At 38.9% G+C, this 24,470-nt stretch overlaps 1 protein-coding gene across 3 annotated transcripts; it reads left to right on the top strand.

Annotated features, from left to right (window-relative positions):
* Window positions 1-222: 222 nt before the first annotated feature.
* On the top strand, window positions 223-23,851 carry LOC104097317 (phosphatidylinositol-3-phosphatase myotubularin-1). 3 transcript variants are annotated; one of them, XM_009603874.4, is made up of 19 exons: window positions 224-481; window positions 593-661; window positions 2,156-2,230; window positions 4,440-4,511; window positions 11,267-11,336; window positions 11,433-11,482; window positions 13,896-14,185; window positions 14,271-14,344; window positions 14,422-14,485; window positions 14,631-14,690; window positions 14,989-15,088; window positions 15,457-15,570; window positions 16,380-16,549; window positions 19,619-19,703; window positions 19,946-20,167; window positions 20,405-20,464; window positions 20,584-20,648; window positions 22,182-22,461; window positions 22,867-23,851. In XM_009603874.4, the coding sequence occupies exons 1-19, from the start codon at window positions 362-364 to the stop codon at window positions 23,380-23,382; spliced, it is 2,556 nt and encodes an 851-aa protein (XP_009602169.1). In that variant the 5' UTR covers window positions 224-361; the 3' UTR covers window positions 23,383-23,851. The 3 variants fall into 3 exon arrangements, with proteins under 3 accessions (XP_070031380.1, XP_009602169.1, XP_009602170.1); XM_070175279.1 differs by lacking the exon at window positions 15,457-15,570 and having other exon boundaries at window positions 223-481; XM_009603875.4 differs by lacking the exon at window positions 4,440-4,511.
* Window positions 23,852-24,470: the final 619 nt, after the last annotated feature.

Consider the following 24,470-nt stretch of genomic DNA (forward strand, 5'->3'; position numbering starts at 1 on the left):
AATTTTTAAAATTTTAATTTATCTTTAATGAAACATATTAAAATTGTAAATTTCGAAAGTATTCTCCTTACTAAATTTGGTGCGCAATCAAATGATTAAAACGGAGGAGTAATAAAAAGAGGTACCTTAGGTCCCACGTCAGTTGGGGTCCACTGATCTCACAGGTGTCTTATCAAAAAATATTACCCAAATAAAAAATAACCAAACATACAAAAGTTCGCTCATTTCTTTGGGTCAGGACAGATAGAGCCCTCTGTTTTCCATTTTCTTGTTCGAATCCTGTTAAAAATTTTAAAAAGAAAAACCAACGACGACCAGAAAAAAACTCAATCAACCGCCGAACTCGAGTCGCCGCACCGCCATGTATCGGAGTCGGTCGGCGCGATCCCCGAACCTCCGTGAACCGGACACTCGACTCGCTGAGTCCGATAAAATTGAAGGTGCCGGTGGTTGGGACGCCCTTGAATGGACTAAAATCGATGTAATTTACTTCTCTAGGGTTCCATCATTTCAATTATTATGCGTTGATTTCTGCATAATATTTCTTATTGAATGCGTAATTTGATGTTTTTCTGTATATAAATATGTGCAGCCTGTTTCGAGGTCGGTTCCAATCGGAGTGAAACAATTCTTGCTGGAGGATGAGCATGTTGTAGTAGAGGTAATGCTGGTAGTACTGTGTGTTCTTGGTGTTTGTATGTGTAGTGCATTTTAAAAAGATTTTTGTAGCAGCTGAATTTGGACTTTACTGATTGATGATGTGTAATTAGAGTATGGGATACAGATAGTTGAGCTACTTGTTTTGAAAGAAATATGCATGAGATTAATTAGAGGATAATTTGTATCACAGTCAAAGATGATAGGGTAAAGGTAGTGTTAACAATGCGAAGTGAGGGCCGTGTTATGCCCCCAGCTCAAATAAACAAAATCAAATGACAAACTAACTCACTTAAAAGGGGTTATCGCGATTAATTAATCCTTTGTGAATTTCGAATGAGTATCTGCATTTTTGGATAGGATAAAGTAGCAATTGAGAATAGTGATTTAGCTTTAACTTTTTTTATTAGAAGATTGGCATCCCATTCTAAGGTAACTTAGTACTTAGGTCATGACTTCTGATGTTAGAAGCCTTTATTCCCATCCTGCATAGGAACTGCTCTTCTAAATTTAATTAAAAAGCTGCCTTTTAACCTTAAGTAGGACGCTAAGGGCCTAACTTAGAATAAGTTAGGTTTCCTTTAGTAATCATTATTCTTATCATTTTTGCAATTTATGATTTTTTTCTCTAGTTCAATCATATTTTTGTCCAAAAGCTTTAGAGACAAAGATCATAACTTACTTTCAAAAAAAAGTTGTGTTTGTCTAAAGCTTTAGGACAAAAATGTAATTGAACTACCCTTTTTTTCCTTTTTGTGAATTTTGGACTAATTTAAGTTTTTTATATTCTCTTCAGCTTAAGAATTATTATATATTAATCAATGTTTATTGAGGTATATTTATCTAATTATCTAAAGAAAGTCTACCTTTAGTAAATTACATTTTAGATTGAGTAGTGAATTAAGAGTTCTTTCCCCTTTTTAAATCCAAGGGACTTGCATATTATGTGACATTGTGGAGAACTATGAAGGAAGTCTGTGAAGTCCTTAGATTGTTGTTTCAAACAGGATGCTGACATTTATTTCTGCATTTTCTATCTTTAGAAGCATTTATCGTCCAATGCATAATACTATACAATATGACTCCTCATAGGCCCACACATACACTGCCAACTATTAATGATCCTGGTTTGGTATTTAATATTTTTCCTGATTTATGGGAAGATATGATGTTGGCGTAAGAGGGTGTTAAAAAATCATTTATATTACTTTTTATGTTGATTTCATTTATAATTACTTAATGCGTTGATTGTTTTTTCTTATGATTGATTGCTTATTTATCTCCTCATGAGCTTCTTAATAGGGCTTCATTTAGATCATTAAGATGTACTGTATTGGAACAAAACTCACTTGGAGCAAACTGTTAATAAGGTTTTGGTGAAAAGCCTCTGTACAAAAGCCTCAACTTGATCTCATAGAGGCTTTCAGTAGTTTCTGTTCTCTTCAGTTGCCACAATTTGGAGTCAGCGCAAGTCTCAATGTTAACTGATTTTTTCCAGGGTTATGGGGTAGTTCTTGTCAACACCGATGATGCTGGAACCTTATTTGTGACTAATTTTCGCCTCCTTTTCTTGGTAAGTGATGCATGTAGTTTTCTTATGTTATTTTCAATGGTGCATATGGCCAAAATCTTACATTTGCTTGCATTCTGCTTTTGGAAGTTCCAGTTTGTAAACCTATGCCAGTGAAATTGTCCTCAAAATAGTGCAAATAAATGTCATATAATGATTTATAAGGCAATGATATTTGAAGGTCTAATGTCAGTTGTTAGAGCCATACTGATGAGGTATTTATATTGTCGAAATTCATAAATGCTAATGTCTTTATCCATCTTTTTTCGGATGCATGCACCTTGACTGAAAAAATTGTCTTCATCTTCTTTTTCTCTACAGTGGAACAGCTTTAAGGCTTATAGTGACTAATTTTCCATTAGTTGTGTATCTTATCTTTTCATGTTCAGGATTGCTTGTTTGCGGTACTTACATGGTTGCGGGTAGATGTAAGATGATTAATATTCTTATCTCCAGAAAAAAAAGAAGGAAACTAACAAAAGAAATTAAAGAAGTTTCTCAATTTCCGAAGCTTTCTCCCAGGTCAAGCAGAAGTAGCTCTCAGTTATCTTATCCCTTTCATATTCACAAGGATATGATCTGGTTATTTGGTTAAATCCCAATTCTTTCACCTGCCTGCTTATTCGAAACATGTGCAATTGATAGGGAGACTCGATGTTTTAAAAAGTGACAAGGCTGCAAGGGACTTAAGTGAACCAAAAAACAATAAGTGAATTGCTTCCATTTCACTGAAGTGCATATTTCAAGGAAGTGCAGAACAATTATATAACAGTGCAGCATGTAATGTCACTTGCAAATTAAATCTGCATATAATCTAAGATTAATTTTAGCACACATGTCATTATGAGTCAGGTAAAGTATACCTGCTTGGAGGATCGCTGCAGCCAGCAGAGATGAATAGCTAAGATCCAAAATGAGGATTTCATCATGCCTTGCACTGTATTATGTCATCTGTCTCTTAGTATTATAAGTCATTTGCTGAACCAAGAGTATAAAAAAATTCACACTGACTAGTAAATAAGACCAGATCTAAGCATGGCTATATATCGAAGTAGACACGAGCCTGGCACACTTGGCTGTGGTAGAGTGAAGCACTGAAGCTCTGAGGCCTCACATCAGTTTACCTGGATCCTTTAAGAAAGGAGCAAGTTGTGGCTAGGATCTCTTGCTAACCTAAGGTTTGATAAGAAGTTTCTCACAATTTCAAGGCTAATTTCCTTCAACTTGGCACAAAATTCAAATAGCTGAGCCCATAGGATGGCCTGCTTGTTTGTATTTCTGGCAGAAAATATTTGTCTCCAATCTTCGTGGAATCAACTGTCAACACAGGGGTAATTTCATTTGGTTGGTGACTTCCGAAACATTTTGTTGAGACTGAAACACCGTCTTGAAATAACTCTACAAACAGAGGTTTCAAGATATATTCTAATGGGGACCGCTTCCTCCCTCTTGCCAAAGAGACTCTTTTCATGGATGTTAGGGAGGAATTTGTTCTAACTTATATGTTGGTTCTGTTAACTGATATTGTATTAAGTCAGAAACATAACACAAAAGGGCAGCCCGGTGCACAAAAGCATCCCGCATTCACGCAGGGTCCAGGGAAGGGCCGCACTTCTTGGGGTATGATCTAGACAGCCTATTCTAATGCAAGCATTAGTGGCTGCTTCCACGACTCAAATCCATGACCTATATGTCACACGGAGACAACTGTACCCGTTAAGTCAGAAGCATCAATTCTCCAAACTCTGTGATAACTGATGAAAAGGTTCTTCTTCCAGCTAGAAGTACATTTTTTTATTCCCCCACCCCTCAAAAAAAAAAAAAAAAGGAAGAAAAAGAAGAAGGCAGGTTCTTCCAGCTAGAAGTATAAACTAGCAGTCCTTGGCCTTTATCACTTGCAAACAACGTGCATTTGTCTGAATGTAGTATAACGTCTTCTTGGTGCTCCAATTATTGTGAAAAGTTGTCATTTGTTGAATGTTCAGGTAGCGTTTCCACTTTCTGTGGTTTTGGTGGTAGTTTCAGATTTCCTGCTAAGATCACTGAAAGATATCTGTCGTACTCTTAGAAATTTGCTGTCGAATAAGCACAGATGCTTGTTACATACATGAAGTACATGAGATGCTTATTATCACAACCTTTTTCATCTTGTTCTGTTTTTTCTGCTAGTTTGTACTGAATAGGATGTTGTTTGCTTCTGTGTATTATCTAGAGTGAAGGGTCTAGAGATATCATTGCACTTGGCACCGTACCATTGGCGACCATTGAGAAGGTCCAGAAAATTGTAGGTTTGCTTTTCTTTATCTTATAATTCAGATATGCAACAGTTATATTATATCACTTTCTTTTTGTTTTTTTGATTATCGTATCACGTTCTTTTTCTTGGGATAACGGTGGTGTTCGGGTCAACTTCTATGCATCTCGATTAATCCACCAGGTACTTGCTACCTCCCACTTAAAAATCATATGTGATTTCTTCCCATCTGTCTAAGCCTTAGTCGTCAAAGTTACCTTGTACCTGTACCCCAATGGCTCCCCCATACGGGAACAATCTAAACATTCGGATCCATAGGAGTTATCAATGGATTGCAATTCATCATGCCAACTTCCTTCAATGTGTCCAAAGCATACTACCTCAGTGTAATGAAATTTTCACCCCTAGATTTGGACACCTCAATGACTCTCACCTCAATGCCTCTAAGTACTTTATTTATCTAGGTCTTGAAACTAAAAGTGATTAATTAGATGCTACTTAATTATGAATAATGTCTTCATTCATCTTATGACAATGTCATCAACATAAACATTCAAGAACATGTGTTTGCCATTATGAGAATAATTATAATACATTGGGTGATTAGCTTCCCTTAGAAGCATGTCAAATTGTTGGACAGTAGTGCTAAAACAACCAACCCTATCCGTGGTGATTGCTTGAGACCATAAAGAGCTCGGTGCAATCTACATACTAATTCAGGCTCCCCTGTGCAGTAAACTCTAGCTGCTGTTCCATGTAAACTTTTTCAGCTAGATCACACGAATATATTCTCGGTATCAACTGATAAAGTGGCTAATGGAACATGACTGCCACGGAGATAAATAAGCAGATAAAAGCAATCTTGGCCACCACTTTTTTTTTATTATCATCATAGTCAAGGTTATAAATCTGTATATATCTCCTGGCCACCAATCTAGCTGTTAGACGATCAACCTTCAGCACTAACCTTGACAGTATCTTTCAGTGATATCTAATTGATGTGTTGCCTTGTGGAAAATAAATTATCTCCCAAGTAGATCGGTCATTTCCTTAATCATAGCTTGATACCAACCAGGATGAGCCATTGCTTCTGCAACAATTTTAGATATTTTGACAATGGATAAATTTGTAACAAAGGCATGATGTTGGGTGGTAAATTGTGATAACTTAAGAAATTCTATACAGGATAATGCCATAATGGTTGCGAGTAGGCCGAGTACTTTCTCAAAGAGTAATAGAGAGATCAAGTTCGTGCGATGAGTGCTTGATGGAAGCAGGGATATTGTATAAGTAGGCAATGGGTCATTAGGTAGACTTTATGGACCTGTATCATGAACAGAAACATCAATTGAATTACGAGGATTTGGTCGAGGTAATATGGAGTGGACTTGAAGCGGAGTAGGAGCTGGAGCAGGAAGATTGGAAGGCAAAAGTGCTGCAGTAATCCAAGTACCTTTTAGAAGAGTAATAGGGAGATCAAGTTTGTGATAGTGCTCGACTGAATCAGGGAATGTTGTCCAAGTATGCAACAAGTCACCATGAAGAGAAACATCAATTGACCGGAGGATTTAATCTAGGTATTACGGAATAGATTTGAAAGCGGCATAGGAGCTGGAGCAGGAAGAACGAAAGGCAGAAGAGCTAGTATTTTCCAACAGTTGTAGGAGAAGATACATAAAAAAGGTATAGATAAGGGTATACAGTACCATTAGAACTCATGTGATATCTTGTAACCTTGGTAGAACTCAAATCCCCATTCCCCAATGCTTGTTTCATGTCAAACCCTACTTAGGATGAAGATAGAAATACTTATGGTTCACCATAATGAATCTCGAGCTATACCGTGAATTAGGGCAAGAACTTATCTTAGTTTGTAAGAAAAATCTTAATTTGGCGTTGGGTTCCTTCAGTACCACCTCCAATGCCGTTGATGAGTCAAAGATCTCGTTTTTCAATGACCTAAAACAAATTAAGGTTCACCTTTTACACTCACAGTGCAAAGCAGAGCGAAAAGAGCCAAAAGCCCTTAAAAATTTGTGAATTGTGCGAAGTCCACTTGACCGCCGCGACTGATTCTCTTCAAAACTGATTTTGTACCACAACGGTTGCTGATTCCTCTTAGGGTGATTGCACCATTACGACCGTGATGGTCCTTAGCCCTTTTCTCATTCCTTTGATTCTCCACTGCGACGCTATAATTGCACTACGGCCAGAGTGGCTGGTTTGGTCTTAGTTCTTCTTCTCTTCCTCTTTTTTTTCTTTCTCCAGTCATTTCATTAACTCGTATCATATCAAAGCATGATTTTTTATGCACAACTTCGTCATAACATGCTCAAATTCACTAGCACCATATGCTCGAGGGTCGGGGTGTTACATTTTTTTACATGTAGTATTGGAAATTAAGCTTGCTCAAGAGTACTAGGCTATTAATTTTTGGTCGTAGCATCCAAAGGCCAGGGCAATATTGATCCCAGAATAATGGCTCTTTTTCTCTTGGCCAGTGATGCCTTGGAGCAGGAGCATCATATATCATCTACATTCGAGGGCCATGGAGGAGTTTTCTGACTTCATCAATGATCACTTTCTCATTGATCTTCCTCTGTCGGGGGAAATGTTTACTTGGGCCAGGGCAGAGGATTCCAACTCAAGGTCTAGACTCGATAGATTTCTAATATCGCCCTCCTGGGATGAGCTTGTGCCGAATGTGTTGCAGATTCCTTTACCTAGGCTGACTTTAGATCGTTTGCCTATCTTGCTAGATGGATGCAGAGGGAGGGGGGTGCGTGCTCCCTTCCGATTCGAGAACATGTGGTTAAAAGTGCCAGGATTTTGTGACAAAGTGAAAGAATGGTGGACTAGCTACGGGGTATCAGGGTCACCCTTATTCCGTCTGTTGAAGAAACTCAAATTCCTCAAGGGAGATATTATTAGGTGGAATAAGGAGGTCTTCGGGAGGGTGGAGGTCAAAATGAGGAAGCTTATGCATGAATTGGGGGAATTAGAGAGAGGGGAAGGGGCGAGGGAGCTAGATGAATCTGAGAAAGTGAGATTGGGGGAGGTTAAGAGGGAAATAGTCGAGTTAGCAATAGCTCAGGAGACTAGTTTGCGACAAAAATCAAGGGCGCTCTGGTTAAAGGAGGGGGATTCGAATACCAAGTTTTTCCACAGGGTTGCGATTGCAAATCGAAGGAGAAATTTCATAGAGTCCTTAGTTGTGGATGGGGTGAGGATTGAGGGAGAGGAAGAGGTAAAAGGGGCGATAGTGGGGTTTTATGAAAACTTATACAAAGAGGAAGTTAGTTGGAGGCCTACTTTGGGGGGAATAGAGTTCAACCACATAGTGGAGGGAGACAGTGAGTGGCTAGAAAGAGCTTTCGAGGAGGAGGAGATGCACGATGTTGTGTCGAGTTGTGCTAGTGATAAGGCCCCCGGGCCTGATGGTTTCTCCTTGGCCTTCTTCCAGCTCTGTTGGGACACCATTAAGGGGGAGTTGATGGAAGTTATCGAATACTTCCACGTGAATGGTGCTTTCGAGAGAAGCATCAATGCTTCTTTTATTACCATTGTGCCTAAGAAAGAAGGCGCATCTTGTATCAGAGACTACAGGCCTATCAGTCTAGTGGGGAGCATTTACAAGATTATTTCTAAAGTACTCTCCAACAAACTCAAGAAGGTTCTTGATGTGTCTATTTCGTCCTCCCAGAATGCGTTTGTGGAAGGTAGGCAGATCCTGGTTGTTGCTCTGGTGGCAAATGAACTTGTAGACTCCAGAAGGAAAAATAGAGAACCCGGCTTACTGTGCAAGTTGGACCTTGAGAAGGCTTTCGACCATGTCAATTGGGAGTTCCTGGACTTCATTATGAAGCGGATGGGGTTTGGGGAAAGATGGAGGGGATGGATCAAGTTCTGCATTTCCTCAGTCAGATTCTCTGTCCTGGTTAATGGTAGCCCGTGTGGTTTCTTTGGCAGCTACAGGGGGCTCAGGCAAGGTGACCCCCTATCCCCCATGCTATTCATTTTAGTGATGGGTGCTCTGAGTAAAATGATGGATCGTGCGGCCAGTGGAGGCTTCTTGAGAGGATTCTCAGCTCCGATCGGGGTGCTCAATGCCCGAAAGGTCTCTCATTTGCTTTTTGCGGATGACACTCTGGTTTTCTGTGATGTCGATATGGATCAGTTGACCTGCCTGAAGCAGGTACTACAGTGGTTTCAGAGAGTATTAGGACTCAAAATCAACCTCGGCAAGTGTGAGATTTTCCCGGTGGGTGAGGTTGCTAACATTGATGATTTGTCTCATGTTCTCGGATGCAAGTTGGGCTCTCTTCCCACTACTTACTTAGGTCTACCATTGGGCGATTTGCAAAAGGATACTACGGTTTGGAATCCAGTCATTGAAAGGATTGAAAAACGATTAGCAGGCTGGCAGAAACGGTACTTCTCAAAAGGCGGTAAGGAAGTGCTTATCAAAAGCACTTTGTCGAGTATCCCTACCTATTACTTATCCCTGTTGCAAGCACCTGTGAGCATCACAGAAAAACTGGAGCGGCTTCAAAGGAATTTTCTTTGGGATGCGGCAGATGGAACTAGAAAGTTTCATCTAGTGAATTGGCAGACAGTCACTTCCCCAAAGAAGTGGGGTGGACTTGGAGTAAAAGATCTCAGGGTATTCAACAGAGCTTTGCTGGGGAAGTGGCTGTGAAGATTCGGGGTAGAAGAGCATGCTCTATGGAGGGAGGTCATGGCAGAAAAGTACGATTCCACGGGAGGGGGTTGGAGGACCAAGGCAATCACAGCACCGTTCGGGTGTAGCATGTGGAGGAACATCATGAAGAACTGGGAAGCTTTCTATGGCAACATCACTTACAGGGTGGGAGATGGAAGGAGAATCAGCTTTTGAAATCACAGGTGGCGTGGAGAGGATACTCTGAGGGTCTCTTTCCCCCACGTTTTCAGAGTTTCAAACCAGAAGGAATTGATGGTCCAACAGATTCGCACGGAGCATGAAGGGGGATAGTATGGGACCTCTCTTTTAGAAGGAACATGCAAGATTGGGAGATTGCGGAGCTCCAAAATTTGTTGGCACTGCTATACGGGCAAGACATGCCCTATCCATATTGCGATTCTTGGAGATGGGGGTTGTGTGGCGATGGCTTGTTCACCGTAAAGTCCTTTTACCAGAGTATGTTGGTGAGAGAGGAGGCTACTTTTCCATACTCATCGATCTAGACTCCTAAGGCGCCCACGAATGTGTGTTTCTTTGCATGGCTAGCAGCGAGGGGAGTATCTTGACAGCTGAAAATCTGCGAAAGAGAGGAATTACACATGTTAGTTGGTGCTACATGTGTAAAAGCTCAGGGGAAGAAGTTGATCATCTTATGCAGCATTGCCCTGTTTCCTGGGGTTTGTGGAAGGCAATCCTGAATCTTTTTGGTGTTCAATGGGTGATGCCAAACACTGTAAAGGAAATGCTATATAGTTGGGCCGGTTTCCGTAGAAGAAGCAAGCAAAAGGCGTGGAAGTTTGCCCCGTTAGCTCTTATGTGGTTAGTCTGGGGAGAGAGAAATAGGATAGTTTTTTAGGGGATTGAGTCTCCGTTTTCACATCTTAAGAATAGTCTTTTATCTTTGATCGCTTTTTGGTGCACACATATAGCCCCTACTTGTGTAGAAAATTGGGCATCTTTTGTAGAAAATCATGTTTTGACGTAAATTCTCTACTTTTTTGTATACTTCTTGTATGCAGGAGTTTTTTCTCCCTTTTGAATAATACAATTTACCTTATAAAAAAAAATCATCTACATTCTCCTCTTTTGTTCATGTGTTGCTCTGGTTAATATTTTTCATGTCTTTTCGTGTTCTCACTTGTCTAAATAGAGCTTGCCATCCTTCCTGTCCAATAAGAATTGGTTGGTTGAGCCTCATGTCATTCCACTGGATACATGTGCCTTTTGTTGCAAAGTGTGGTGATTTATCTTTGATGCAAAGGTGCACCTTCTTTTGTCAAGTACTTCAATTTTCAAATATCACCAGCTGATTTGAATATAATCAGTTTTAATGGAATATATTGGAAGGATGCTGAATATTTTATAGCTAAATAGGTGCACTTTATTTCTTAGTCATAGCCAGTACTAGTGGTGGCAAAATGGATAAAAACAGCTAACCATCCATATTATCCACTAAAATGGGTTGGGTAATTAACTTTTTAAAAATGGGTCAAATATGGATAAGATCCATATTATCCACTTAAAAAGTGGATAATCAATGGAGAACTAATGGGTTTAACTTTTACATTTGTAAAGACCCAAATTGGGGGTTCTTCAAGTTTGGGAGATTAGGAATTCTCCCAAAAGTGATCATATTCAAGAAGCCATAGATAATCCATATTATCCGCCGGTTAACCTATTTTCTATCCGTAATATGGGTCGGGTCAGATATTTTATCCATATTTGTATTATCCGTTTTCGACCCGCCCATATCCCGACGCGCCCCGCCCGTTTGTCACCCCTATTCAGTACCCAGGAAAGCACATACTTTTTTATCTGCTTCACATTATAATCTTTACAATGGTGTGCATTTAGCTATTCTGTTGCTTCTTCAATACTACCTTTTCCAGTAAGTGAGAAGCTTCATCAGCCATCACAACATCCCGTACCCAAGTACAGGAGACAACTGCCTTTGGCAATTTTCTTTATTTTTGAGCATCTAAGAATCAGTACTGTCAACTGTGTAAACCTTATCCTGTATTTGTCAATTCTGGCTGCAATTCTTTCCTTTCTTGCTAACCAGGTTATGAAGCTTCCATCAGGTCAGCGTCAGCCTGAAAAGACTGGTTCACAGCGATTGCTTCAGATCATTGGTATGCCATTAGATGAAAGCACTGTCTTCATCCTTGTAGTATTTGTTATTATACAATATTCTGAAAATGGTAAATTAACATAACATTTTTTTCCAGGCAAAGATATGAGAATCATTGTCTTTGGTTTTCGTCCTCGAACCAAGCAGGTCAGCTCAGAACTCATGTTCTGATTTTATATCTTTTTTCAACTTTTGATGCTTTGGGCTCAATATGATTTGTTTGTTCATTAATTCGTATATTTACTTTGTTATCTTCTCTTTGTGGGGGAGGGGGTCCATGAAATTCCAGCTGCTTTATGTGGCTCGAACTTGCTGAGATTGCAATGAACTTTTAATTTCTCTTGTTGATGACTGAGTTTTCAGTAATAGCATGAGAATTTCCCAGTTTCTCTTCTTCAACTGGGCGGTTTGAGTTTTGTCCTTTTGAATAACTTTTGTGGACGATTACTGACAACTGACGTGCTTTTCACCAAGTACAATGCCCTGAGCAATTCAGGTTAGAATAGAGAGTTAGAGACACTGAAAATATAATGAGTTAAAGATTGCAATGGTTATAAATATCTAGATTCTTTGTGCATCTGTAGATTAACTTGTAGTGTACAGTTTTAACGTATATCATAATTAGAATAACAATTGCCCTAGGGCTTTGGTCTTGTGATAAGAGCTCAAGTGGTGTGTGGATTAGACTCATGTCATGGGATGGGTAGAGAAGCGGGACCATCATCCACCGAGTTCAACCGTGCACCATCCGTCTCAGGGATTTTTTGGTTATTCAAAAAAAGAAAATAGAATAACAATAACTAGAAGCTTCACTAATTACCAGTAACTTTCCTCATTTAGGAACAAAAACTTTCCGTGATGGTCTAAACTCCCATACAGTGAATCGTCTTGTATGTCATTTGTGACCAATTGAATTAGTGGTTTTTTCTCTACTTTGTTGTCGTTTCAACAGTACCTGAGCTGTCTAAATTTTAGAGGTACTGATTTAGCGACCTGTTAGTCGCTGAGTTGTGAAAAATAAATTCTTGCCACATTCTGCTGTTCCTTGCATATGTTTTATCCTTTTACGTGATCATCTGTATCATTACATTGTCGTCACAATCATTCGCTTTACCTTGATTCTTTCCTCAGTGATCTCCAATCTAGAGAAAATAAAAAACTCATAAGCCTTATATCTTTGTTCTTCCTCATTCCACCCGATTTTGGCATCAGGTTTTTGTCTCAAAACACATGATGAGGAAACCTTTTCCGAGATCCTTTGCCTGTGCGCCTTGAAGTCTTTACTCTTTAGTTCCAGCGGCATATATGTCTACACAACCAAGGTGCCAAGTTTCTATCAGCCATGTCAGCACACCATCCCTGTCCCCTGTTGTGTCGGTGCTGTTACATTAACAATAGAGTTTCATATTATTACTTTACTTTAACCATTACATGAACATCCACGTCAGCTGACATGTCAAGTTAACAGCTTGTCTTATCAGAACTCAGAAGTCCATGTAAGCTGACCAATCAAGTTAGGAATACAAGTTGCACAGTCCACTAATCATTGCCACAACATCACCCTGCTGCATCATTGGTTTACATCAGGTGGCTGGTGAAGTCAGCATCCACGTTAGCTGTTAGCAGATATGTCAATTCTATAGTTTACATTAGTCTTGCAAGTATTCCATGTCAGCCAACATGTCGAGTTAGTCAACTTGTCCAGTTATCAATTCATTACCAGATTGTCCAGTTAATATGTCACACTAGCATGCAGAATCAAGTCAATCAACTACGCCTCAACATCAAACAACAATGCATGTGTTTGCTGGGAGTCAGAAGCTGTTTTTTATGCTTTCAGTTCCCCTTTTCACAGTCTATTTGTCAAATTCTCTCTGAAGTCCAAGAATCAAGTACACATTTGGTTATCTTGCAGTGCAGATGTATATGCTCTAGTTTGAGGGTGTTTATCAGAATTGTATCGTATACTCTAGGTTAAATGTATAGTATAATTCCTAATTAGAATTCTTTCTTCATAAAATAAAGGAGATATAGAATTTTTTCAATTAATGAACTTTTCTTTTGGGAAACTTCTCAAAATATCAGTGATTTTCCTAGTTAGGAACTTCTCTTGTTTCGTGTAGTCAAAACTTGTATATAATGAATCCTACGTATGTTCATAACCAATATTCATTAAAAGCTTTCTCTTGTTTCACATGTTCCATAGCAACATTGAGTTACTTTGATAACTTTTCAGTGATAACTGCATATTGATCAGCTTCCAGAGGATGAAATTTATGTAGGGTGGATGGGTATTAGTGGAAGAGCACACTCGTTTATGTTGTCTCTAGTAGGTGTTAACACCGCTATATGGATTTCAATGCCTTGATGCATTCTAAGACTATTATGGAAGTAGAAACTGGACTAATCTGAATACTTCTATTTTTGGAATAGATAATAGCTTGTATTCATTAACAAAGTCACCCAGACTGTTTAGTTGACAACGCTTTCCTGACCTTTGCTAAAACAAGTTTGCATGTTTTACTTACAAGCTATAATTGCTCGTCTTATGGTTTCCCAGAGGCGTGCTGTCTATGATGCATTATTACGGTGTGCAAGGCCTGCAAGGTTATGGGATCTCTATGCATTTGCTGGTGGCCATTCCAGGTTTAGTAACACGAATCCCAAAGTAAGGCTGTTGAATGAGTACTGCCGACTTCTTGGAATGGGGTTCTGTCAAGCTTCTATCCGTGCTATTGAAGATGGGTCATTCACACTCTCAAATGAGTATTGGAGAATAAGCAGTGTTAACTCTAATTACACTATGTCTCCAACTTATCCATTTGCTTTACTCTTGCCAAAGTCCATAAGGTGAGGTGATGTTTTTTCTTCTGCCATTTTTTCTGGGTTAAATGATGATTATTTTGGCATTTACCTAATGACTTTTCATACATAGTGATGACAAAGTGCTGCAGGCTTGTACATTCCGTGCACGGTGTAGGCTGCCAGCCATAACATGGTGTGACAGAGGTGGGCCTAAAATTTAGCTGTTTGAACTCATTTGCTTTGATCTTCTTATGCCAGTGCTTATGTTTGGCATCTGTTAGGAACTGGGGCTGTTCTTGCACGTTCTTCTCAACCGCTAGTTGGCCTCATGATGAATATGAGAAGGTTATTCCAAATTATGTGATCCTTTTTCTTTTATGAATTTTTGTATTAATTTATTGTCTTGAAAAATAAGTTGGCTGTTAAAAATTTTTAGTAGTTTGTGTTTCCTCGAGTTATTTTAAAAAGAAAATCTTATGCTTTTCTGCAGCAATGCAGATGAGAATCTAGTTGCTGCACTGTGTACTCAAATTGCTGGAGAGAAACGGAGGTGTTCCTTTTACTACTTCCCTTTTATTTCACCTAATCTCTAAGATGTCTTCTTGATTAAATTTCTTGTTGTTAAGCCTTATGAGTAAGTTTCTTGCTATGTGGCTAGTTAAAGGATTTCAATTCCTTCCTTGGTCTGGTCATAAAAATACTTCTGTCTTGTTTCTTTTATTGTTGTTACTTAACTCCTTTTAGATAGTTCCTTTTTGATGAATCAGTCCTTTTAGATAGTTGCATAGTTTCATGGCATAGCTGACTATCTCTTATTAATTGCATATGCTCTTTATTTGTCTTCTCAGGAAGCTATATATTGCTGATGCAAGGCCCAGGAAAAATGCTTTAGCAAATGGGGCAATGGGAGGTGGATCAGAGTCATCTGCAAACTATTTTCAGTCTGAGGTCTGTTTAATTTTTGAGCTGTCTCTTTTGCTGCTCTTTCCTTCATGATACTCCCTCCACTCTGTTTTAAATGGCACTCTTTCTTTTTATTCTGTTCCAAAAAGAATGACACTTTCTATGTTTGGAACTCTGTAACTTTAAACCTGTAAATTTTACCCTTAATGGCATGCTCTTATAGCCGTAAAAATGCCATGGCATGTTTAAGACTACAAGTTCTAAGGGTACTCTTGGTATGTGCCGAAAAATCAATCTTTCTTTCTGAAACTTCATATAAAGTCAAACACCTCCATATAAAATGAGAAGGAGGGAGTATATCTTTCCCTAATTATTTCGTGGACTGATGTTACTTGATTTACATGTCTTGTCAGATTGTTTTCTTTGGCATCGATAATATACATGCAATGAGGGAGAGTCTTGGTCGGCTTAGAGACTATTTAGATACTCATGGTACTACTTCATCAGATGGAATGTCATCTTTTCTGGTATGCCATTAATCTTTCTGAAAAATATTCTTTCATGCAAAATGCCCACTATTTAGAACGTCTTGACCAATCAATGCACTAGGGGCACCAAACCAAATAGGGATTTGAATTAAGGTGGCAGGACCTAAGAGAATTTCTGTTGAAAGTGAATTCAAGTTACCTGCTTGTGACTAGTTATTGCAACACCAAGGCTATGGGTGCATCCAAGCATTTTGAATCATATTAGTCTTTGTCTCTGATAAGTTCAAGTGTAACAAATTTCAAAAAGATTTGAGACATATTTTGAAGCCAATCTGAACTCTGACAATAATCATGGTCAAGTCACAGTGGACTCCTCTATTTACTGTCCTTCCTGTCTTTTCCTTTTTTGTTTTTTAACTTGCAGTCTGTGCTGTATACACATTCAATGTATATAAAGGAGTTGACATCAAGAATGGGATTTTTTCCTGGTTGGGTGGGGAGGGGAATCTCCAAGTAAAGAAAAGTATTGTTGGCAATGTCCTTGAACCGTTATAAGTTTTGAGTTTAGATGCTTGCAAGATGTACTATTTTCCCTGTTTCTCTTCTCTTCTAATGATCTATGATCTCAGTATTAGTGGTCCAACCAGAAAGCCACTTCATAGGTAAGGAACTGACAAAATTGATGTGGAGCGTCTGTCCATCTGGCACAGTAGATTTCTCTCTTTATCCTTTTTTTTGGGTGGGTGGGTGGGGGCTGGGCTTGGTAGGCTTAGTAGCAGAAGGAGAGTGAGCAGAGGAGGGACGAGTAATGATAAGCTAATGCTGTCAATTGTTTTACTGCTTTCCAGAGGCATGGTGGATGGAGTTGGGGCGGAGGCAATCTCAGCAGTATGTCTGCTTCAGTTTCTACACTGGGCGACACTGGGTGGTTAATACATGTTCAAACTGTCCTGGCTGGTTCTGCTTGGATTGCTGCACGTGTTGCACTAGAATCAGCTTCAGTTCTTGTTCATTGCAGGTTTCTTGTCTTCTGGACCATTCTTATGCTTATAAATAAGTCTATAAATGCCTAAGTGGAGAACTTTGTTAAATGCTTGAGTCCCTTGTATTTGTGTTTCTGTTGATTCCTCCTTGGATATTTTATCATTATGTACCTATTATTTGGGACTATGTTTTAGTTACGTTAGTATGTTTGCTTTTAGGACTTATGTTTTTCACGAGTCTTTAGTCCTATTGGAGATTTATATGCCAGTGATATAGAGAAGCCAACCCCAACTTTACTTTGGCATAAAGGCGTAGTAGTTCTTGTTTTATGTACAGGTTCTTAGGGATATGGTCACCTTTCAGCAAATTACCGTGGAATTTGTTGAGCAACTGGAGTGTAGAACGAGAGAAAGACAGAGTTGTGACGTAATGAAATTTCTTGTTGAATGAGCAAGGGAGAAAATCTAGGTCAACAACAGTCATATTTATTTGGTGAATGAAACAGTTCTGAGTCTTATTTTCTATGTGATTACTTTCTGCATTTGTTTCCATAAGACCTCTCCATAACTAGCCCAAGCAGAGAGAATAGTGGGGAGTACGTAGCTGCAATTCAATGGTCTTATAGCACATTAGAGCTAACTGTATCTGTTTTTAAAAACGTTAGTTTTGTGTTAAACAGGAGAAAATGTTGTTATCTAGCATCTTCAGAAAAGTTTGACTTGTCATTATCCTCTGGAACTGAAACAAATGTGTATGCCATTAAAGATTACGTTGAGAGTAGTGTTATCAAAGGCGAAAAGCGCAAAAGAGCTTTTAAGGCACGTGGGCTTTAATGAAGAAAGGCACAAAGGAGAAAAAATACAAATATGTATGTGTAGTCCAAGACTAATAATTACAAGTATGAATAACAAACATATGGACAAAGAAATTGAAAAAAATGCGATAAAGTGAAATATCAATTATTAGTGTCGCATCCTCAGGATTACACTCATTATCAAAGAAAAGTATACCTTAGAGCCTTGATGACGATATTGAAGCGCCCGCTAAGCGAGGCGAAGCGCTCAACATATTTTGTGTCTCGCTACAAGGCTTAAGCGCGCCTTTGACAACACTGGATGAGACTTTCATGGAAGTCATTCTTCTCTTAAATGCGCTAATTTAGCTTGGATACTCTCAGAAGTTTTATCCATACCATGTCAATTTACTACAATGGAGTGTTCTAGTTTGCATGTTACTTGTTGAAAAATATTTTTTACTTATCAGATTTACTAAATGGCAAAATCAATTTTGATCAAAACTAGTGATTGTCCGGGTTTAATACATTTTGCTTGGAATTCTTTAGAGCAACAATGAATAAGTATGTATTCCTTCCTCCAACTAGTTGGAAGTGGAGCATCTTGGGTGTATTGATCTTTATGCCAAAAAGAATTGATGTGGCCACTCACTCATTCCCCTCATAGAAAAAACTATTATCCTATTTTCTGTTTTTGTCTCCTCCTACATAAATTAGGAGCTCTTGATAAATTTTATAAGGTTGAAGTTTCTTTATCTTTCTTTTTTTTTTGAAAAAAAAAAGGTGGTGGCTGGACCGATTTGTGTGTGCCTCAATTTTTTCGCCGGGTACCTGCTATCTCCACCAGCTAATATATCGGGTAACTCTACCTACCAAGGGTTAAAGTATCTTTATCTAGTGAAGGTTGAAAAGTTCATTCTATTTGTAATAGAGAATCGATAATAAATACAGATGATACCTTTTATTTCTGTCACCAGATCACACTGTTAGATAGTTATGTGTAAATAGTCATAGTCCCATATGTTGTAGGAGTAGAATATGTCCTAGTCTCATATGTTGTAGGAGTAGAATATGTCCTAGTCCCATATGTACTAGGAGTATAATATGTCTTCGTCCCATATATAGTAAGAGTAGAATATGTATTATATTTTTTTTTTGAAAAGGTAACATATTTATGTATAAACAAAAGACTACACAAAATCTGTGAAGTCACCCATAATTACAGCGAGGCCTAATAAGAAAAGACACTCCTAATCTTTTGTCTTCTCATAACGATTCTAAAACATCAAAAATAGATTCACGATCTTCTAAATACTCTCCTTTACACCAAAAGTAAAAAAGAAATAAACATTTCATTTTCATCTTTTGAATGTTACTGTATCTATCTTCAAAGCATCTTTGATTTCTCCTTTACACCAAAAGTAAAAAAGAAATAAACATTTCATTTTCATCTTTTGAATGTTACTGTATCTATCTTCAAAGCATCTTTGATTTCTTTCTTCCCAGATTGTCCACCATATGCAAGGTGGGACAATCTTCCATCTCGTTTTATTACTGGATAGGTTGCCTTCTCTGTTCCAACATGTTAAAACTTCAGGTATTATATATAGGGCTCATTGTATCATTGTTAAAAATATAGATTTTTCTCCCGTGCATTCTCACGTGGTATCAGAACTTCAGTGAGAAAATTATCGTTGTGCGTCATTCCAGCGACATCCGGGAAGAAAGATCTCATCGCCGTGCAATTTTCCGGCAACTTCGTCTTGTTCCCAGAGTTCATCACTGCTACAGTGGTACTGTGCATATACTAGTACCACCATCAGATCTGAAACCCTTGTGCGACCAAACCCCAAAAATTCCAGTCCCATCGGAACAGAAAAGTTAGTCACCGCCCGTCTTTCCGGTTGACGACTCAAGATTGATTTGCGTTATCTCCTCATTGGTAAGTGTTGTGCGAAAACCAACACTACCATCTTGTTCGGAAAAGTAAGACAACAAAACCCCAGTCAATCGCTCCAGCAGAAAGTCACGCACCTCCACCCGCCGCCAGAACTAGGGTTCCGGCGAGCTACAGTAACTTTTCCGGCACGTGTGAGCCATTCCGGCCATATTTTGACAAAACTTCTTCAGAACAACTTACTCGTCCAGTGATTCCGAGCCTACCCATATAAATTACCCAACTGATGATTTGTTGTAGGAAGCTCATGTGTTCTTAAATTGATTTTGCATATATATCTTCATCGGAGACTATCAGTAAAGAGTACCTCTAGTTTTTTTTATTCTTTTTAAAAATGGAATTTCATTCTGCAGTGATGGATGGGATCGAACTACGCAATTGGTCTCACTTGCCAGCTTGCTACTTGACCCATACTATCGTACAATTAAAGGATTTCAGGTACTGGGACTTGTTTGGATCTATCTGCTCATATTACCTGGTATTTAACATTTGTAGCCTTGTTTTTTCTTTCTTCTTGGAGTGTAAAATACTTAATCCACATGAGATCATTAAGGTCTGTGTTAATGCGTCAGTATGTCATTTTACTTGTGACAATGCTAAAAGGATTTAACATTTAAGTGGGGCATCCCATACCCCTGGGTTATATATGGACAGCTGTCTAAGTTGTTCGAATCATCCAGGCACTTGTAGAGAAAGATTGGCTTGCATTTGGTCATCCATTTTCAGATCGTCTGGGAATGCCCACTATATCTGGAAGTGGCAACATGCCGTTTGAATTATCTCGCCAGGCTTCGACTGGGAGTTTACCTTCATCACCCGTGCGGCAAGTATCAGGGTCATCCTCATCTCAAGCTCAAAATACATCTCATGCACAGAACCAAAATTCCCCCATTTTCTTGCAGGTACGTCTTCCGCATGCGGTTCCGAGTTCTACCTTTTGTTTGGAGATTTACGCGCATACAATCTATTTGATCTTTTTATATTAATTTTATTGTGTTTGACAAAAATATCCTCTCTCTCTCTCTCTCTCTCTCTCTCTCTCTCTCTCTCTCTCTCTCTGCTTCTTTATCTTTTACCCCTTCTTTTTGGTTCCGTTAATCTTTTAGCTCTAACTTGTTATATTTGGATGCCCTATGCAGTGGGTTGATTGTGTTTCACAGTTGTTAAGGATGTACCCTTTTGCCTTCGAGTTCTCTTCGGTACGTGTTGCTAAAAGACATGAGAGTCAAATAAGAGTATAAATATATATTCCAATAAACTGATAATTTACGTCCTTGGAGAAAATAAAGCTTCCTATCTTTCAATTCCAACAATACAGGCTTTCCTGGTGGATCTTCTGGATTGCATGCTTTCTTGCCGTTTCGGAAACTTTTTGTGCAACAGGTAATCTCGTTTTGGTAGTATTTTGTTTTTCACTTTTCATTTTGGTACACATGCGTTTGTTTGCGGAACCCGAAGAAGATGCATTCTATTAGAAGTTGAGGTGCTTGTTTGATGCATTGATAAGAGTTCCACGTCTGGTAGAAGGGAATCGTATTTATAGTAAATGCATCTGAAGAAGAAGAGTGTTTGTTCTGAGGCATCTGTCATGATACCTGAACGAGAACATTAGATTTCTTGGGAGGTGCATGCTCCCTATTGGCTTGTCATGACTCTCCCTCTGTTTCTACATGGTTTGTCTTTTGGGATTGCATTTTCTTTCTAAAATTTATGTTCTCTTCTTTTTGTCTTCTGTTCAAGTGGAGAAGTCATATAGAAGAGATGATGTCTGGTTTATATAGTGTACATGAAGAACACTCTTTCAGGTAAGAGGTATGTCTGGAAACTAACCCTCTTTGGGTGCCACCTGGAGAGAGGCATTGGGAAGAACAATGAAGTAAAATGGTTCGGTAGGATGGTTGTACAACCGGCAATGTTAGATAGGAGTGAATGCTAAGCCCTAAGTTCCAACATATCCCACAAGATGAGTATCCAGAAATAAAAGTGTTAAGATGGTATAAGATTAGACATTATCACATTCAATAGAAGGTGCAACTCGGCCACAGAAAGAAATGAGAGAAGGTTGCTTGAAATGGTTTGGCCATGTCCTACGTGGACCTCCAGATCAGTCCATAGGTGTGAAACCGAGGTGATTGAAGGTGTTAAAAATGATCAAGTAGGCCAACAATCACATGAAAGAAAATAGTCTCAAGAGACGTACCATCTATTGAAATCCATGCAGAAATAGTGAAACAAAATGACAGTGAAAAAAGGGTCCTTATAGGCTATACCAATTACTATAGATTAAGCTTTAGTCATGTTAGTACGTCTATTTTAGGTCCAATGTTTGCTAGGAGATTTTTGTTCTGGTTAGAGATTTGTATGCCAATAGAAAATATAGAGATCTAGATACATAACTTCTAATGCTAGAGAACTTAAAATTTTAAAATATTGTATTAAGATAGGTCTAAATAGAGCGACATGGATGATCAGGATAATATGAGTATATGACCCAACTAGTTCAGGATTGATGTGTAGTTCTTGTAATTGAATTTAATTTTTTTTTTCTTTTTTTTTTCCTCGCCATGTTTGATTACACCATATTAGATGTTAGATTGCTCGTTCAACATGAAAGGGAGTGGTAATTTGTCATGTGTGCATGACAAAAAAAAAAAAATCTTATCTCTTCTTTGCTTTTCTCCTTTTCTTCTGGGGGAGAGGGGGGGGGGTCTTATTTATGCTTTTATGATCAGGATTTACAGCTATTGAGCACAGTACAAAGCTTTGACACCTCAGTGGTTTTTTGGCTTTAGGTTGTTTTGAACTCCATCATGGGATAGAAAGGATTTTTTTTTTTAATGTCATTTCCTAAGGATTTTGTTTTTTAATGTCATTTCCTAGTTTTAGTTCACTTCTTCTGACTTCTACAAATTTCAGCGAGAAGGAAAGAGAGCAAGCTGGTATTTCTGATGCTTGTGGATGCCTGTGGATGTATTTAGCTGAAGTACGGGCATCGGAAGGAAGCTCTCATGCACATTACAACCTGTTCTATGACCCGTTGAAACATGATGGTCCGCTACTACCACCAGCAGCAGCTTTAGCTCCAACTGTTTGGCCTCAGTTTCACCTTCGTTGGGCTTGCCCATCAGAGGCACAAGGTGGAGAAGTGGAGGCAGAATGCAGGAAGTTGACTAGAAAATTCTCTGAGCTGCAAAGGGTAAACTCTCTTTTTTTCTCTGCAGACTCCTTTCTCCTCGCCCTCTCCGAAAAGGAAAAGAAAAGGTTTCCAGCTTGAAACTGCAAAGTGCATCGTAACCCAGATATGCCATTTTAGTGTTGACAGACAAACTACGATGGTTGTATCAAATTTGGCTTGTAGAGTTTCATGAGATTAGTTACGAGAATGAACTTCGCAACAAAATCTAGGCTAAGTTACTTCCAACCTACAAATAATTGACAAGCATAGTTTTCTAGCTTCTTTTTAGTGTTGCCTGTTGATGTCGCCTGACTGTTGCATGACTGTTGCATCTTAATTTTGTCAATACAAGCTAGAATTTGGTGCATACATTGATTTCTGATTCATCACTCCTTTATTAACTGTCTAAAAACAACTTTTACACAGGCAAAAGAAGCAGCAGAAACAAGACTGAATGAAATAAGTGTCACAGTGGAGTCCTTAGTTACAGAATTGAGAAATGAGAAACTTGTGAGCACCTCTGCCAAGGATGCGGTAAAAAGAGCCAGCAAAGAAACTGCTACTATAAAGCGTGCAGTACAATCTTTGGGTTTTAATGTCAACTTTTCACCAGATGGAGACTGTAATGTATGCATTGAAAGCAACCCAACAGAAATTCCTCAGCGTTCTGTCTGCTCAGTTTCTACAACAAATTCTAATGGTTCAGTACATGGCAGTGAGAAATCAGACCTCTCTGAACCTGTTACAGTGATGCAAGATGATGTTTCCGACAATCCTCTCATCCAAGTTTGTGAATCGTTGTGCCCCATGCACAGTAGAGACAGTGGGTGCAGGTGGCCAAATCCTGGTTGTGCCAAGTTTCGGAGCCAATTTGTTGGTTTGAAGGCCAACTTTGATGCATTTGATCGCCTTCCGATATACGATAATTATTTCGGAACTTAAAAAGACGGTTGAACCAAGCCTACGTTTCTTGCGTCAAACTTCATTTATCTGGTCAGATATCTATGTACCGTCAGAAATTGAATGGAGGCAGTAGGTTCAATTGTATCTTGGCAAAAATTACGACAAACAAATTAGACAAGCAGCAACAGGCACAGCTTAAACCTGGTGGCTGTTAGATGAGATTGTCTCAGAACTGTACATAGGAACTGATAGAGTTTTCATGTGGACCATCTGATAGTTTTGACATTGCGGAGGATCTCACGTGAAGATGATTAGAACTGATATTGTATGCTTAGGAGTTAGACTGATATTATAGGATTTTGGTCACTGCAATTTCCTCATTCATGTGTACATTACAACTTAGGCATTCCTCTTTCTAAGCTTCTGTAGGGATTCTTTCTGCATTCTTGTAAATAAGGACAAATAATGATGAGTTCTGAATAAAATGGTTCCAGCGGACTTCTATGTGTGTGGTCTGGTGCATTTCTGCGTAAACTGTTCGCTATTTTATACTGGGGCTGCCCACCCGTTGAATTTTCTGCACATGTTCCTGTTTACTAATTTAAAGTAACTGGATTTGTTTTTTATTTACTCATCTTTCTTTTGATTGGGAGTGTATAGTGGACGACAAGTGTACAGGTCGCAACATCGGATGAACTGTTAACATTTTGCCGTTGATTCTGTGGTTCAGGAGATAAATCATGTGGGACTTTGACATTGCTATGTTGGAGGCTGTCTTTGGGTCCTAAACGTGGATATGTCAGATGGTCTCGCCCTAGCTTCAACCCCCACTCTTTCTTGCCTTTTTCCATAGCCTTGAGCAGGAACACAATTTATCTTCTTTCTGTTGGAAAATGTTCTTTTGAGCTTGTAGCTAGGCCTTTTTCCTTATTATATGGTGAAGGCAAAGGTCATAAATGAAAATGGATCTCTCAGTCTCGTTTCCTGGCTAACTGTGAACAGACTTTAGGGACATTATCTTTGTTGGTATATCGCTCTGCTTGCTGAGCGACTGAACGTAAATCAAACATAATATGAGGAAAGTGAGATTGTTATGTGACCTGTATCATCGAATCCACACAAGTGCG

Source organism: Nicotiana tomentosiformis, chromosome 5, assembly GCF_000390325.3.
Source record: "Nicotiana tomentosiformis chromosome 5, ASM39032v3, whole genome shotgun sequence".
Taxonomy (NCBI): domain Eukaryota; kingdom Viridiplantae; phylum Streptophyta; class Magnoliopsida; order Solanales; family Solanaceae; genus Nicotiana; species Nicotiana tomentosiformis.